General features: G+C 44.7%; 1 protein-coding gene across 6 annotated transcripts in view; it reads right to left on the bottom strand.

Annotated features, from left to right (window-relative positions):
• Nucleotides 1-18,307, bottom strand: part of FAM135A (family with sequence similarity 135 member A) — a 145,088-nt gene that overhangs the window by 87,928 nt on the left and 38,853 nt on the right. For all 6 annotated transcript variants that reach the window (XR_013345575.1, XR_013345574.1, XM_077812675.1 and 3 more), the window contains exon 4: nucleotides 15,033-15,112. Coding sequence is in view for 4 of the 6 variants with exons in the window: in XM_077812675.1 (XP_077668801.1) it covers nucleotides 15,033-15,112 (80 nt within the window). In the remaining 2 variants the exon portion in view is untranslated. The remainder of the gene's footprint in view (nucleotides 1-15,032; nucleotides 15,113-18,307) is intronic.

The following is an 18,307-nucleotide window of genomic DNA, read 5'->3' as shown; positions in this document are numbered from 1 at the left end:
ACAGCATGGAAAAACACCGTGTGCCCTTGCATCAGGGGATGAAAGGCCGATATGGCCACCAAGTGTACCCTGACTGAGGAGGGCGCCAGTCCCTGGGCCCTCAGGTGGAGGAGGTAATCAAGGATACGCTGGATTGGGGCGGCCATTGGGGAAACACCCTGGCATGCAGCCCACCTTGAAAACCAAGACCACTTCGCCACATAGTGTTGGATCATATTAAAGAAGTTCTGTATTAAAATCACAAATGAGTTTGATTCCCCATAGTTTAAATTCCAAGGTATTACTAATTAAGAGATCTCTTCGTTTTTGGTACTGTTTCTCTCCCTCGATGTGTGAAACTTGCAAGCTGCTAATTGCGTTAGTACATTCTAAGACAGAGTCTGTTCTCAAAGCAATTCACACAGAGAGAGACTCAAAGCAATATTCTGTAACAACAGAAACAGCACACAGAGACTCCCCGCCCTTTTGTTGTATTCATCTCGCTTTGTTAACAACTGTGATTAAAATAGAGATAGAGGATGTATGTGGACGGATGCTTGGTGTGGATAATAACTGAATGATCAGGGAGGTGCCAGCCTAAGAATCCAGTGTCCATCAGCTGAAGACGGCGTCAAGTGGAAATAACCAGAGAACCCCCGGAGGGCAGACTGGAATTCATCCAACAGCCTCAAGAATGGGAGAACCAAAGAACAAGATAACATCTAGCAGCACGGAGCCGTCAGGAATGTGCCATCTGCTGATTGATTCAGCAACAGCATGATGAAGCAATTCCCATAGACTGGCATAGGAAGAAATTCCTATAAAAATGGACTCTAGAAAGTGAGAACTTTGGGGTCCCATTCTGCAAACCAACTGCCAGGAGCATCAGATGAGCATCTGACAAGGCCCTGCTCCCTCCTCATGTCCAGGCCATCTGGCCAGTGGCTTGGCATGAGCAACTCGAAGGCTGGTAACTATGATAACAACCTTGCAGAACCTGTGTGTGCGTGTATGTGTGTGTAGGAATGAATGTGTGAATAAATATGAGATTGAATGGAATGTTATAGCTATAACTAACAGCTTACTATGATAACAACCTTGCAGAACCTGTGTGTGTGTGTTTGTAGGAATGAATGTGTGAATAAATATGAGATTGAATGGAATGTTATAGCTATAACTAACTGCTTACTATGATTCTTTCTGTATTCACAATAAATGTGGTATTTTGCCTTTTTCCCTTTAATAAGATCCTGCTGGTTTTTATTTTATTGGTATAACAATAGGAGCAGTGAGTGGAGGGCCGTCTACTTTCGAGGAGGACGCACTGAACGTGTTCCGAGCATGTCCTTTCCTTGCCACCTAGCCACTGAGCAGCCATGCCGTGAGGTCAAGCGTTGCTAGGTTGGGATGGAGGCGGTGGCCCTGGTTCTGAGAGAGCATGTCCAGGTAGAGCAGCAACTGCCATGGCGGAGCCACTGCCAGCCCCGAGAGGGTACTGTACCAGTGTTGCCTGGGTCACGCCGGGGCAACGAGGAGGTCCCTGGCTTTGTCTGTCTATTTTCTCCAGGATCTTGCTGATCAGAGGGAACCGGGGAAAGGCGTAGAGGAGCTGGCCTGACCAGGACAGGGTAAATGCATCAGAGATAGAGCCCCTCCCTGCGCCCCCCCGGAACAGACCGGGGGCATCGTTGGTTCTGCCTGCTCACACCCCACCTTCGGAAGAGCTGGTGAGCCATTTCCAGGGGTAGAGACCACTCGTGCTGAGAGGAAAAATTCCTGCTCAAGTGATCCACCCTGACATTCCGGGCGCCAGGCAGGTGGAAGGCTTTTAGGTAGATGTTGTGGGCTATATAGAAGTCCCACAGACTGAGGGCTTCATAGCAGAGGGCAGAGGATCGGGCCCCGCCTTGCCTGTTGATATAGTACATCGAGGCTATGTTATCCGTGAGGACCCTGACTACCTTGCCCTCCAGGTGCGAGCAGAAGGCCATACATGCCAGTTGCACCGCCCTGACTTCCTTGACGTTTATATGAAGGGGTAGGTCTTGCAGAGACCGCCAGGCCTTGGGTCTGAAAGTTCTCCACATGGGCCCCCCCAACCCAGGTCCGACGCGTCGGACACCAGCTCCAATGATGGACCCTGACCCTGAATGGGACCCCTTGGAGCATGTTGTTTGGGGCAGACCACCACCGCAGGGAGGTGATCACCAAGTTTGGCATGGTGAGGACTTTGTCCATTCTGTCCGTGGCCTGGGAGAACTGCAAAGCCAGCCAGAGCTGGAGGGGCCTCATTCTGAGTCTGACATGATGGACCACATATGTGCACGCAGACATGTGACCCAGCAGTTGCAGGCAAGCCCTGGCTGTTGTCACTGGGAACCTTGTGACCGAGTTGATGAGCCCTTTCAGGGTCTCGAACCTGTCTGGTGGGAGAGAGGCCCTGGCCGATGCTGCGTCCAGTAATGCCCCAATAAACTCTATGCATTGGACCAGGACTAACGTGGACTTGGCGTTATTTATCAACAGGCCCAGGGCAGTACGTGTGGACAGGAGGAGCGCCACATGATCCCTCACCTGCGACCAGGAGGTGCCTTTGACTAGCCAGTCATCCAGATATGGGAATATTTGGACCCCATGGCATCTTAGGTAGGCCGCTACCACCCCCATACACTTTGTAAAGACCTTGGGGGCAGTGGACAGACCAAACGGTAGGACTGTGAATTGGTAGTGACTCTGTCCCACCATGAAACGGAGGAAGTGTCTGTGCCCCTCGAATATGTGGATGTGGAAGTAGGCGTCCTGTAGATCGAGGGCAGTGTACCAGTCCCCGGGATCCAGAGAGGCGATGATGGAGGCCAGGGAAACCATGCAGAACTTGAGTTTCACCATGTAGTGGTTCAGGCCTCGCAGGTCCATGATGGGCCTGAGCCCCCCTTTGGCCTTCGGGATAAGGAAACACCTCCTGCTCAAGCAGAGCCTCGTGAGAGGGGTCCCCCAGGTGGGATGGGGATGGAAGGCGGTTGGGCGGTGAGGAGGTAAACTGAAGGGTGTAACCTCGGAGATGGTGTTGAGGACCCATCGGTCTGAGGTGAGCCGTGATCATTCCAGGAGGAAAGCACATAACCGATTGGAGAAAAGGAGCTTTATTGGGGGTACGTCCCTGCTGAGAACTGGGGGGGGGGTACCCCCGAGCATCCTGTCAAAAAAGCCTTTTGCCCGCCTGCCTGCCCTTAGAAGAACCAGGGATTTCCATTGCAAGAGCTTTCTATAGTCCCGCTGCTTTTTGTGGGCGGCCTCATACTTCGGGCGGGTTGTCTGGGCGGGAGCCTACTGCGGCTTGAACTTGGATTTTGCCAGAGGAGGGACATTGAGGCCCACTGTCTGGAGGGTCGTACGGGAATCTTTCATTCCATGCAGCCTTGTGTCTGTTTCCTCAGCAAACAGAGCCTTCCAGTCGAAAGGGAGATCCTGCATTGGTGACTGCGCTTCGCTGGAGAGCCCAGAGAGCAGAAGCCATAATGCCTGTCTCATGGACATCGCTGAGGCCATGGACAGTGCGGCTATGTCCGCTGCATCCGAAGCAGCCTGAAGGGATGCCCTTGCGGCCGCCGCCCCTTCCTCCACAAATGCCTTAAACTTCTCCTTATCGCGGAGGGAGTCCTCAGACTTGGGGAGGGATTCCCAGAGGTTAAACTCATAGCGAACCAGGAGAGCCTGATGGTTTGCTACTCGTAGCTGAAAGCTTGACGACAAATACACTTTTCACCCGAAAGTAGCCAGCCTCCGAGAGTCTTTGTCCTTGGGGGTCGGGGCTGGTTGCCCCTGCCGCTCCCTGTGGTTGACCGACGCGACCACCAAGGAGTTGGGCGTTGGGTGGGTATACAGATACTCATGTCCCTTCGTGAGTACAAAGTACTTGCTCTCTGCCTTTTTAGAGATGGGAGCCAACGAGGCTGGTGTTTGCCACAGGACATTTGAAATTCTTACTACCCCTTCATGGAGCGGCAAGGCCACCCTGCCCAGTGCTGAAGGGGACAGCACATTGAACAGGGAGTCTGAGGGCTCTTCCATCTCCTCAGCCTGGAGGTAGAGGCTCGCTGCCACCCTTTTTAGGAGGTCTTGGTGGGCCCAATCGTCCTCCTGTGGGACCTCCGGTGCTTTGGTGTCATCCGGCACTGGAGAATTCACCACCTGGTTGGACTCTGGGCACAGTATCGAGGACACAGGTCCCCCTGACCTTTTTTCTGGCAGTCGAAAGATGGACGCCGATGGTGCTTCCGAGGCCCCGGCCACCGAGCGAGCCCCCACCGGGGACTGCGCCGGAGGCCACGGTGCCTACTGGCACCACTGGGCCGGCCACGACACTTGGTCCATTGCGCTTGCTGAGGCACAGGTGGGGCCAGCCGTTCGGGCTAGCTAGTTTGGCCTGTAGATGGGCGGCTGTAAGGGGAGGCCAGGCTGGTGTAAGATCCGCTGCTGCCTCTGGACCGGGAGTATCGGTGGTGCCGGGAGGACCGGGAGTATCGGTGGTGCTGAGACCTATGTCGACCACGGGACCGCAATCTCAATGTGGAGGAGCGGCACCAACGATAGTAGCTGCTCCGTGAATGGCCTCGACAGGCAGATCCGCGTTGGCGAGACGCCAGCGATCGACACCCGGGGCTATGGTGCCTTGGCGGGGACTTGGAATAGGAGTCCAAGCGGGAAAAGCGTTGACAATTGTGCCGTGACTGACTGCAGTATCTCCTGCGAGACGAGGACCATTGGTGACATCCACCACGGTCCCATCGGTGTTTGCTTCGCGAAGACGAGCAGTGCTGGGAATCCTGGTCGGACGGCACCCATCCAGACAGTTTGGACGCCATCGAGAGCGATCCACATGGACTGAACCCTGAACAGTCACTGGGCGCTGAGTGGTGTTGGGAATGTTCCTTCGACCAAGACTGGTACTGAGCTGGTGACGACTGCGGTGATCCCAGCGGTGGCTAGCCTCTGGAGCGTGGGGCCAACATCGGCGGAGCTCCGGGCACCGGCATGGACATGACATCCCTGGCTGCCTGGAGGGCTTCGGGCCTAGATGGCAACTGGACATCCAGAGAGGCCTGCTCCAAAGGGCCGGGCTACTCCGCTCAATGTGAGTTGGAGGCCTAGAGCCCGATGGGGATCGAGGACTACTCGACATGGGCCTAGCCTCTGTCCCAGACTTCCCTCGGTGCCGCTGCGAAGAGGGAGTCTTTCCTGTCCTCTCGGCGTGCCCCGTGGACGGGGAGTGGTGCCAACTGGATGATGGTACTGGAGGGTCTCCACGTACTGACGCCGCAGTGCCGGGTACCGGTTTGGAGTGGGGTGCCGAGTTTGGAGCCAATGCCGACTCCATCAGGATGGCCCAGAGCCTAATGTCCCTTTCTTTTTTGGTCCAGGGCTTGAAAGACTTGCAGATCTTGCACCTTTCGCTGATATCAGTTTCTCCCAAGCAGCGCAGACAATCCGCATGCGGGTCGCTCCTTGGCACAGAGCGCCTACAAGAGCCACACGACTTAAAGCCTGGGGCGCAGGGCATGCCCCGGCCCGGGCTCAGTGACTACCTAAACTAACTGAATTAGCTAACTGACTACAGGTACTACTGAACAAACGAAGAGTTCTGGGGACGAGCTGCAGCAAAGCTGGAGCTGAGCAGTTCCGACGCACCTTCACTGGCGGCAACAAGGAACTTAGGGTGAGGGGAGTGCAGCCCCCCATATACCATGCCAGGCAGGCGCCGCTTCAGGGGTCGCGGGCAGGGGCGCTCCCCCCAATGGGTACTGCTAGGGGAAAAACTTCCAGCACCAGTGCACATGGCGAGCATGCACACCTATTGTGGAATACACATGAGCAATCACTCAAAGAAGAATTACTGATGCAGGAAGGGAAACCAGATATTATAGGGATAACAGAAACATGGTGGAATAGTAGTCATGACTGGAGCACAGGTATTGAAGGGTATGTGTTGTTCAGCAAAGACAGAAATAAAGGAAAGGTGGTAGAGTAGTATTGTACATAAATTATGAAGTAGACTGTAAAGAAATTAGAGGTAATGGAATGGATAACACAGAATCTCGTTTGGGTCAAAATCACTTTGGTAAAGAAAGTTAATAGAGGTTCCATAGGGATAGTGCTTGGGGTCTCTACAGACCCAAGGATCTGATTTGGTTATGGATAGAAACCTCTTTAATATTTTTATTGAAATAAATACAACTGGGATTGTGTGATTATTGGAGACTTTTATTTGCCAGATATAGATTGGAGGACAAGTATTAGTAACAATGGTAGAGCCCAGATATTCCTAGATGTGACAGCTGAATGATATTTTCATCAGTCACTGAACCAACAAGAGGTTACGCCATTTTAGATTAAGTACTGGTAAGTAGCAAAGAACCTCACAGAAAAACTGGCTGGAGAGGACAGCCATGGTTCATGTGAATCATGAGCTAATTTAGTTTAAACTAAATGGAGGGATAAAAAAAAAATAGGTCTGTAACTAGGGTCCTTGATCTCAAAAGGGCAAACTTTAAAAAATTAAGGGAATGTAGGGAATTGGACTGCCCTGAAGAACTCAAGGATTTGAATCTGGAGGAGGCTTGGAACTACTTTAAGTCAAAGCTGCAGAAGCTATATGAAGTCTGCATCCCAAGCTAGGGGCAAAAATTTGAAGAGAAGAGTTGCAGACCAAGCTGGATGGACAAGCATTTCAAACAGATTATTAAGAGAAAACAGAAAGCCTACAAGGAATGGAAGATGGAAAGGATCAGCAAGGAAAGCTAACTCTTGGTGATAGAAAATGTAGAGATAAAGCAAGAACTGCCAAAAGCCAAGCAGAGTTGGACCCTCACAAAGGAAATTAAAACCAACAGGAAAAGGTTCTACAGCTGCTTACTCCTGGGGGAATTCTGTGCCACTGTGCAAGCGCAGAATTTATGTCCCATGCAGATTTCTTTGCTTCCTTGCAGAAAAATGACTTTCTGACGGGAAAGCAAAGGGAAGCCACAAGAGCGGTCATGCAACCCTCCCCAGCAATATGTTTTGGGTGCCCAGGGCAGCCAGCAGAGAGGTAAATCACTGTGGGGCAGGGGGCGCCTACCCCCAGGTCAGACCTACCGCCAGATTTCTCCCCCAGCTCCAGGAAGCTCTGCAAACTCCCTCTCCCCCACCCCCCACTGCCTGCACCCATTGCTCCTCAGCTGCAGAGGGAGAGATCCATGTACAGGGACCTGCTCCACAATCCAACGAACCACCATGCATCTAGACCCCCTCATACCCAGATGCTCCTGCCAAGCCTCACCCTCCCCCGTTCTCATAACCCCCCGATGAACTCCACTCCCCCTGCACCTGGACCACCCCAACAAGCCACACACACAGGGATCCCCATCCCTCTGAGCTCTAAATAGCAGCACCTGGATCCCCACCCAACTGAGCTCCTCTCCCCCAGCATCTGAACCCCCACTGAGCCCCTCACACCCGGACCCTCCTGCTGAGCCCCAACCACCTTCACCTGGACCCCCCTGCAGTGTCCCATTATGATTTCACCTAGAACCCCCCAATAAGTCCCTGTGCATCCAGATCCCCCCCACACCTTGATCCCCAACTGAGCCACCCGCACCCAGACTGCACCACACAGAACCCTCTCAACCCGCACCTGGATCCCCTAACACAAAGCAGCTCCACACTTGGATCCTGCCTTGCTGAGCCTGCCTGCCCACATCTGGTGCACCTGGCATAGAGAGGCGGGGCCTGGCATGTTTCTGCAGCAGGCCTGGTCCTTGTGCTGTCAGGATTGGGTGTAGTCTCATTTCTGAGTCCGTGTCCTGGGGGACAAGCTGCACAGTGATCTCCCACCTCTGTGCAGCCAGTGGCCTGTGCTCCACACTGCCATACTGAAGCCTCCACGTTTGACAAATAAATTTTGCAGAACTTTAAAATACTGTGCACAGATTTTTTTTGGTGCAGAATGCCATCAGGAGTAATAGCCATATAAATAAAAAGAAAACAATGAAAGAAGAAGTGGGACTGCTAAGCACTGAGAATGGGATGGAGATTAAAAATAATCTAGCAATGGTCCAATACCTAAACGAATACTTTCTGTCAGTTTTTAAGAGGGATAATGAGGAATTTAGGGGTCGTGGCAGGGTGGCTAATGGAAATGAGGATATGGAAATAGAAATTGACATTGCACTCCATATGATTTTATGAAAATATGCTAATGAGTGTGAATACAATGTAACTGGAATACGCTTCACGCAAAAGGTCTCTTGTAAGGTACCATTACAAATCTTGTAATCTATTGAATGTGTTCACCCTATTCGTATGAATGTATCATTCTTTTATCTGAAACTAGGAATATAAAATATAACTCTGAGGTCCTACTGTAGTTATTCAAAGTGTGGGCCATTAATGGTGGTTTACAATCTTGATGGCTCCCATCAACTAGGACAATTGACTGTAGATGGCTCTGTTTACTTGCAAGCTTTCCTGTGAGTCAGGCTGGGAAGAATGAAGGTTTGGGGTCTCACAGGACATGTGACCATCACACCTGGTACTGGAATCCATCTTAAACCTGGTGCTTTTCCATTTAGAAGGAGGGGTGGGGACCCAAAGAGACAAAAGTTTCACGCCTTTTGCCAAAGATATATCAGGAGGTGGAACAGAACAAATGTGGCTGTAGTCATGAGAAATCCCCCAGCTACCACCTGAGCTGGAAGGAGGACTGTACCGGGGAAAGGATTGGGCCCAGACTAGAAAGGAGTCTAGTCTGTGAAAGAAGCTTATTGCAACATCTCTGAGGGTGAGATTTCATCTGTAATCAGTTTCCTACTGTATTAGGCTTAGACTTGTGTGCTTTTGTTTTATTTTGCTTGGTAACTTACTTGGTTTTGTCTGTTATTACTTGGAGCAACTTAAATCCTACCTTCTGTATTTAATAAAATCACTTTTGCTTATAAATTAACCCAGAGTAAGCAATTAATTCCTGGGGGAGCAATCAGCTGTTCATATCTCTCTATCAGTGTTACAGAGAGTGGACAATTTATGAGTTTACCCTGTATGAGCTTTATAAAGAGTAAAACGGATTTATTTGGGGTTTAGATCCCATTGGAAGCTGAGTGTCTGGGTGTTAGAGACAGGAGTACCTGCTACGTGGTTTTCAGTTAAGTCTGCAGTTTTTGGGGGACGTGGTTCAGACCTTCGGTCTGTGTTGGAGCAGACTGGCACGTCTGGCTCAACAAGGCAGAGTTCTGAAGTCCCAAGCTGCCAGGGAAAACGGGCTCAGAGGTAGTCTCACCACATCAGGTGGCAGTCCCAAGGGGGTCTCTGTGACCCAACCCATCACAGAAATTACCACATCTGAAGTAGAAGTCAAACTCAAATAGCTTAATGGGACCAAATCGGGGGGCCCAGATAATCTCCATCCAAGAATATTAAAGGAACTGGCACATGGAATTTCAAGCCCAGTAGCAAGGATTTTTAATTAATGTCTAAAATTGGGGGTCATATCCTATGAATACGCTAACTGCTAATATAGTATCTATTTTTAAGAAAAGGGAAAAAAGCAATCTGGGAAACTACAGGTTCATTAGTTTGACCTCAATTGTATGCAAGGTCTTCAAACAAATTTTGAAAGAGAAAGTAGTTAAGGAAATAGAAGTTGACGATAACTAGGATAAAATACAACACCGTTTTACAAAAGGTAGATCGTACAAGACCAATCTGATCTCTTTCTTTGAGAAGATAACTGATTTTTTAGACAAAGGAAATGCAGTAGATCTAATTCTACCTGGATTTTAGTCAGGCATTTGATACAGCTCCACATGGAAAATTAGTTAAATTGGAGAAGATGCAGATTAATACAGTGTGAGAATTGAAAGGGGTATAAGGAACTGGTTAAAGTGGAAACTACAAAGGTGAACCATCAGGCTTGAGGGAAGTTACTAGTGGGTTTCCTCAGAGATCAGTCTCAGGACCAATCTTATTTAGCATTTTCATTCATGACCTTGGCACAAAAAGAGGGAGTATGCTAATAAAATTTGCAGATGACACAAAGTTAGGAGTTATTGCCAATACAGAGAACTGGAACTTCATACAAGATGATCTGGAGGACCTTGAAAACTGGAGTAATAGATATGGGATGAAATTTAATAGTGCAAAGCCATGCAGTTAGGGACTAAGAACAAATATTTTTGCTATAAACTGGGAACATATCAGTTGGAAGCTACAGAAGAGGAGAAAGACCTGAATATATTGGTTAATATTGGATGGTATGATGAGATGCCTACAATGGCATGCTGCCCATCTATGACTGCTAATAGCAAAAAACCCCCAATGGTCAGAGATGGGGCACTAGATGGGGAAGGCTCTGAGTTATTACAGAGAATTCTTTTCCAGGTGTCTGGCTAATGGGTCTTGCTCACATGCCCAGGTTCCAAATGATAGCCATATTTCGGGTTGGGTAGGAATTCCCCCCAGGTCAGATTGACAGAGACCCGGGGGGGGGGGGGGGGGGTTGCCTTCCTCTGAAGCATGGGTCACTTGCAGGTTTAAACTAGAGTAAATGGTGGATCCTCTGTAACTTGAAGTCTTTAAATCATGATATAAGAACTTCAGTGACACAGCCAGAGGTTCTGGGTCCATTACAGAAAGGGTGGGGGAAAGTTCTGTGGCCTTCAGTGTGCAGGAGGTCAGACTAGATGATCATGATGGCCCCTTCTGGCCTTAGAGCCTGCAGCTTAGAAACAGGCTTGACTGCTGGAGTTGAAACTTAAAAAAAAAATAAAAATAAAAAAATCAGTCTGGGGCAGATACCCTACATGGAAAATTTTTGCTCAAACACTTAACAAGTGACCAAGTTATGAGCAACTGAAAACGGGGTCTTAAAATGGAAAGTATTAAGCAAACTTATATTAGGAGCTTTAAGAACTTTTTTACTAGATGCCCCCCCCAAAAAGCCACAATCAAGAAAAAAGCCTATACTTGTTAAAAAAAAAAAAAACAGCCTGGGGAAGTAAAAGCAGAGACAGACAGACACATAGACAGACAGATATAAAAATGAAACAGGAGGGGAAGATACTAGCAATATAAATTAGACGATAATATAGAAAATTAATAAAGGAAGGAAAAGGACACAAAGAGAAATCTATAGTCAGCGGAGGACAACAACCAGGAGTATTTTAAGTATATCAGGAACAAAAGGAATCCCAATAATTATCCATTATCAGATGGAAAAGGTAGAACTATAAATAATAATACAGAAAAGAGAGAAAGTTTTCAAAATATCTCTCTTCTGTATTTTGGGGAAAAGCCAGATGATAATGATAATAAAATACTTTCCATTACAACAGTAACTCATGAGGATGTTAAACAGCAGCTACTGAAGAAAGACACTTTAAAATCAACAGATCCAGATAACTTGCACCCAAGAGTTTTAAAAGAGCTGGCTGAGCGGCTTCATGGACCATTAACATTTTTTTTAATGATTCTTGGGAAATGAGGGAAGTTCCAAAAGAATGGAAGAAAGTTAGTGTCATGCTAATATTAAAAAAGTGTAAACAAGAGGATACAAGTAATTACAGGCCCATCAGACTGACATTGATCCTCAGCAGAATAATGGAATGGCTAATATGGGATTAAATTAATAAAGAATTAAAAGAGGGTAATATAATTAATGCTAATCAGAATGGGTTTATGCAAAAATAAATCTTATCAAATTAAATTGATACCATTTTTGATGACATTACAAGTTTGGTTAATAAAGGTAACCATGTAATAGACTTCTGTTAGGCATCTGACTTGGTTATGCACAACATTTTGATTAAAAACTAAAATAATACAAATTCAACATGGCACACATTAAATGGATAGCTAACCGATAGGTCTCTAAATCTAATTGTAGATGGGGAATCATCAACAAACAGCTGCGTTTCTAGTGGGGTTCTAAGGGTTGTGTTCTTGGCACTACACAATTTAACATTTTTATCAATAATCTGGAAGAAAATATAAAATCTGATAAAGTTTGCATATGACACAAAGATTGGAGGAGTGGCAAATAATGAAGAGAACAAGTCACTGACACAGAGTGATCTGGATCTCTAGGTAAGATGGGCACAAGCAAACAATATGCATTTCAATACAGCCAAATATAAGGTCAGACATTTAGGAATAAAGAACACGAGCATAGTTACAGTATCGGGGACTCTACCATGGGAAGCAGCAACTCTGGGGGTTATGAGGATAATCAACTGAACATGAGCTCCCAGAACGATGCTGTGGCCAAAAAGGCAAAGGAAATCCTTGAATGTACAAGTGAAGCTCAAGTAGAAGTAGAGAGATTATATTACCTGTGTCTTCAGCACTGGTGCTATTGCTACTGGAATATTGTGTCCAAAATTCATGAAGGATGTTGGTAAATTGGGGACAGTTCAGAGAAGAGCCAAGAGAATGATTAAAAAATCAGAGAACCTGCCTTACAATGACAGACGCAAGGAGCTCAATCTATTTAGCTCATCAAAGAGACTTTTATACTTTGTGATCAAATCACCCCTTCAGAACATATTTTGAGAAAAGAAATTTAATATAAGAGGGCTTTTCATTGTAGCAGAGGAAGTTATAATGAGATCCAATGGCTGTAAGTTAAAGTTAAACAAATTCAGATACAAATAAGGTGGAAATTTTTAACAGTGGGCGTAATTAATCATTGGAACAATTTACCAAGGGTTCTGGTGGATTCTCCATCACCAGAAATTTTTATCTAGATTCGATATTTTTTCTAAAAGATATGTTACAGTTAAACCAAAGCTACTGAACTTAAAGCAGGAATTAATTCAAGGAAATCCTCAGGCTTGTTTTATGCAGGAGGTCAGACTAGATGATCACAATAATTCCCTCTGAGTTTATAATCTATGAATAGTGCCCATTTATAATTATAAGCAGGAGAGGTAGCAACACCTATTAAGGTTGCCTCATACTTCCTATTGCAAAACCTATTTACAATTGCTTATAATTTTGCCCAACTTTAACCATTTGGGCTGAAATTTTACATGCTGATTGTCAGCCTCAGGCTGAACTGTTTTGGGAAATTTCAGTAATAATGGTTCACCTATTTGCAAAAATGAGGTTAAAGAAATTACATTGTTTTGCCCATATTAAATTCAGGCAACCTTTTCTTTGAGAAGATTCAGCACCCCCATGCTTTGGAGCAGAGATCTGAAATTTGACCAGGTTCAGTTAGGGAGGGGAAGCTTTTTTATGTGAGAGTGTATGTGTATATGCCAGTGATGTGTCTTTTGCCATTCCTGTGAAAATCCACCCAGATTAGGCCAACTTATAAGTGTATGGAAAAACTGCAGTTTGTACGTGCTCAGTGGAGAGTAGCTAGAGCTTCAGAACAAACTTCCTTGAAGAGTCCAGCAGCCTAGGGCTGAGCTGGACCTTCCCTGAAAATGGAGCTGTAGGCGGCAGGCTGGGCTCGATCAGAGAACTGGAACTAAAAGCAGGAAGCCTGTCTCCCCTAAGCTCTCAGTGATCCCCTTGCTTACACTCAAGCAAGCATGGAGGATGATTGCTGCCTGATTCAGCTGACAAGAGCTGGACTGGGGGGATGGGGTGAGGAGGAGAAAGGCATTAGATTGGGTCAGGGAGCCTAGGGTTGGGTGGGTGGAGGGACTGAGACTAAAAGCTGTTGGGGAGGGAGTGGGAAACTGGCACTGGGAGTTGGGTGGGGAGAAGACTGGAACTGGCTGGGCAAAGAGGCTGGGACTGGGAGCAGGGTTGCAGGGGAGGAAGGCTGGGACTTGTTTCGCAAGGAGACTGGGCAATACAGATTGGCAAGGAGATGGAGGAGGGGAGACAAGACTGGAAAAAGAGACTGGGACCGGGTGTGGAGAGGGAGACTTTAGGAAATAGCTATTTAGATGGTATTGTTAAAAGCGATATCAGAAGGGCTACCTTGGCTCCCCTTCCCCACTTCAGATCTATGTTGTACTCTTGACTTTCAAGGTTTACCTCAGGGGCAATAAATTCCTTTTCATCAAAACAATTTAATATACCATATATACTCGTTCATTAGCCCATTCGTTTATAAGCCAAGATGGATAGGTAAAAATAGTAAAAACTGTATGACCCTTTCATAAGCCGACCCTATATTTCAGGGGTTGGCAAACTTTGGCTCCTGGCCCATCAGGGTAAGCCACTGGCGGGTCGGGACGTTTTGTTTACATGGAGTGTCTGCAGGCATGGAGCCCCTCAGCTCCCTGTGGCCACAGTTCGCCGTTCCCAGCCAACGGGAGCTCGGGGAAATGGCACGCCATGCCTGCAGACGCTCCAAGTAAACAAAATGACAATGTATTAGATATTCAATTCAATGATTTCATAGAGTTTAAAATCACCAAATTTTGGTGTAGACCCGTTTATAAGCCGACTCCCACTCTTTGATGCATCACTTTTTTACCAAAAATATTCAGCTTATGAATGAGTATATACAGTATATAGCATTACATAAAGGCAATGACAATTATTTAAACAAATGGACTAATTCTAATCTCATAAGTATGTCAGAACATTTTCCCTTTCAAGTGTGGTTCCACTTAAAGTTACTTAGTTACTTTTAATAAAGTCATGGTGATTGGGATCTCACAGTGAGTCCACATTAAATTTGCTCACTTTACAAGCAAAAAGATGTCTTTCTACCTGGCAACCCTGCAAACTCAACATGAAATCTGAAAGTCAAGCTGTTTTATTTGTTTCTCCCATATCATTTCCAATAATAGAGTGTACGGTCAGCTTCAATGAATAGTTCTGTGAAGATGAACAAGGCAGATAACATAGGTCAGCACAAAAAAAGACTTTTTATTCTCGGTTACTGTTACAGATTTTTTTTTAAATTACAAATTGAGGAATGTGAAGCATTGCTGGCATTTAGCTTATAATAATTTAAAGGAAGTCGGATTCTGCACATAAAAATCCTGGAGGTGTCCTCTTAATTAATGTAGTCAAACTAGACTACATTCACTATAAAAAATTCTTGTACTTACCTGTCACAGGTAACAAGCTGGCTTCTAATTTGTGCGGCACTCTTGGAGGAATTTTCATCGAAGCACGAATCTGGTAAAAACTAAAGAAAGAGACCAAAAAATAATTTGCAAACTATGAAATAAACAGTCACTCGTATATTTACCAATATACAGAGATTCAAAAATTCTAATACAAAAATACATATTTTCCTTTCACGACCTTCTTTAAGTTTCACACTTTTAAAAGTGGTGGGGAGAGGGAAGAGAGAGAGAGAGAGAGAATTCCAAACCTCAAAATGTGAGGTTACAATTTTAACTTTCTTTTGCTATCCACACGATTACCTATCATTAACTATAAGGATAGGTAGAAAACTCAAATACACTCTGAAGCCTAAATTATACAATTCATTTCCACCTTTATTTCATCTTCTGGGTCTCTCTTCCCTATTTTATTAGTGCCTCCTCCCCGTTCTAGTTCCTTATTGATACTGATTTGGTTTTTGGTCAAAATATCTCAAGAAAATATATTTTCAATATTGGTTTTAATCTACTGAACTCCTGCTGATCTCATCACCATGACATAAAAGTCTAAAAGTAAACTACATGATCCCTGTTCTGTTTACTTCCCATTTTCATCATCATGGAAAGGCTAGACTGAAGGGTAGGTTTTACATTTAGACCAGCTCATTATCAGGTTATAATGTCTTTAGGACAAGAACTGTGTCTACCTCTATTTTTATATAGCTCATAACTTGGGAACTGCCACACTGCATTCAGCCCAGTGCTCTGTGTAGTCTAGTATCCCATCTCTAGGAACTGGTGCTTCTCAGGAAGCTGCAAGAAGCTCTACAGGGGACAATTAAGGAATAACATGCCCACAGAAGAAGCTTCTTCATAAAATGTCAGAGGCAAAAAGGTTGGTCCTTTCCAATTTAAAAAAATATCTCATCTAATTCTCATCTAATGTAATGGAGAATTTCTGATAACCCATATCAATGTCTAATCCATTTTTTGAATCCCGCTAAGCTCAGTCTCACTAATATTTTGTGGGAATGAGTTCCACAGGTTAACCATTCATTGTGTAAAGAATTGACCTGTATCATTTTTAAGTTAGCTTTCTTTCAATTTCACAGACTGTCCCCATATTCTCATATTATGATAAAAGATAATTAGCAGTGAATGATTTATCATTTGTATTCCATTCATTATTGTATACATCAGCCATACTCCTCTTATTCATCTCTTCTCTAAATGAAGCAGTCACAATCATCTCAATCTCCTATGACTCACTTTAGTCCCCCATCCTGCTCTATTTCTATTACATCTCTTTTGAAATACTGTGACCAAAACTGAACACAACAGGGTTCCAGTTACAGCTAGAGCCTCTCAACACTACCATAACATAAGTAACATAAGAGAGAACTAGGTAACTAAAATCAATTCTAAATTTGAACCCTTACACAAAACTAAGTTAAAAGAAACTTCAGTTTGGCCAAAACTGTGTGACAAAAATAGTGAGATGTTGGAAGGCACTGCTAATAACTAAATGCTGATAACGTGCTCAATACTTGTACAAGAGATAAAAGGAAGACCATCCCTACCCTGAACAATTTACACAATCTAGAAAATAACCATTTAAAAATGTGATAAAACAGCACCCATATTAAATTTACAAGCTCTGCAATTTTTCAAAAACCTACAATGAAGCTGTATAAAAAATAGCTACAAAAACAAAATACTCAAAGAAATGACTCATCACCTATCAAGCATGAGTTAAGAATGATGATTTTTCATTAAATACATACAAAATACTTAAATTAGATATCCAACATCTCGTTCTATTACTGTAAGGAACTGAGGAGATTATTTAACTAAAGGAGTACTCTTCACAACAGAAATCCATTCTAATACAGGACGCATTCTAATACAGGAATTTATTTCTCATCACTGGATCAGCTATGACTTTGCATCACCTCATAGCTAATAATGATTTCAGTTAAAACAAGATGAGGTGGCATACTGTCAACCCTCATCAATGGCCATTATCTTAAACATATAATATAGTCAAATATATGTAATAATTTCTGGATCCAAATATAGCATTTTTCTAATAACTACCTAGATCTTGACATGTTATTCTGAATATTACTTTGGAATTTGCTCCACTCCTTAGTCCAAAATAACTATACTCTGAGGGGCATGTCACAAAGCTTGTCTCCTTACCCCAAGCATTTAAAACTGGGGGGGAATTACAAAGGTAGAAAATTTCTGGAGGTGACACTGATATAAACTTTTAACTTCCCTGTTTCACCTTTGGTGGGTTATAGTGAATCGTACTGCTGCAGTGAAGGTATTTTTTGTGATATAATTAATTATGTCAAAGGCACCTAGAGTATATGCCCTTTTTAGCATTTGTATAAGTCTACTATTTATTAATTTATTTAAATCTAAAGCAGCTGAACTGTGGTTAAATACAACTGGTAATCTTCAAAACTCTGGTGGTCCACCTCAGATTTTCAGCAGAGTGTAGTGTACTGCTGTTTAAGAAATTTAGGTTTTGGAAGTTGTTTTTACATATGAAAAACTTGTGTACTCTATAAAATAAATATTTAGTTTTTACAGTTTGGAAAGATATCAGCCACTTTACTCAGAGTTCATCCCATTTGAATCTTTACCTACAAAACTGGTTCCCAAACACACACAGAATCATGTGCACAGATCATTGCATCTGCACAGTTTTCAATGCAGGTTCAGGACCTTGGGTCCAAGCTCAGCAAAGCACTTAAGCACATACTTAACGTTAAGAACTTTGCTGCATAGGGATGGTTTGCTGAGTTGAAATCTTAATTTGCCCCTTCGGCCAGAGGCAAGCTAAAAGCAAAAAGAGTACTGAAAAGAAAACAGAATTTGGAAAGGTATGTTTTAAAAGGGAAGAGAGACTTCTGACATCTTTAAAAATTATTTCATGCAAAAAAAAGTTAATTCACCTTAATGATACGATTTAATGACAATAATGTCTACAATCCAAGTTCTAAATTATTTTATCATAAATGTATCCAGAGATTGAGGGATGTATTCCAGGGCTTTGGAGTGGAGCCCGGAGCTGGAGCGCAGATCAGCTCCAGAGCAGTGGAGCCGCAGGTTTTTGCCTGGAGCTGGAGTGGTGCCGGAGCACAGCTCCAAAGCCCTGCTGTATTCGTTTAACGTTTAAAATGATTAAATGAAAAATATATTTCATCATCTTTACCTTTCCTCTCATTACTCACTTCCAATTCAGGAAAACTCCACATACCATT

Source organism: Eretmochelys imbricata, chromosome 3 (genome assembly GCF_965152235.1).
Source record: "Eretmochelys imbricata isolate rEreImb1 chromosome 3, rEreImb1.hap1, whole genome shotgun sequence".
NCBI classification, from domain to species: domain Eukaryota; kingdom Metazoa; phylum Chordata; order Testudines; family Cheloniidae; genus Eretmochelys; species Eretmochelys imbricata.
Note: the sequence above shows the minus strand (reverse complement) of the source record. Positions and strands in the feature narration are given on the sequence as shown.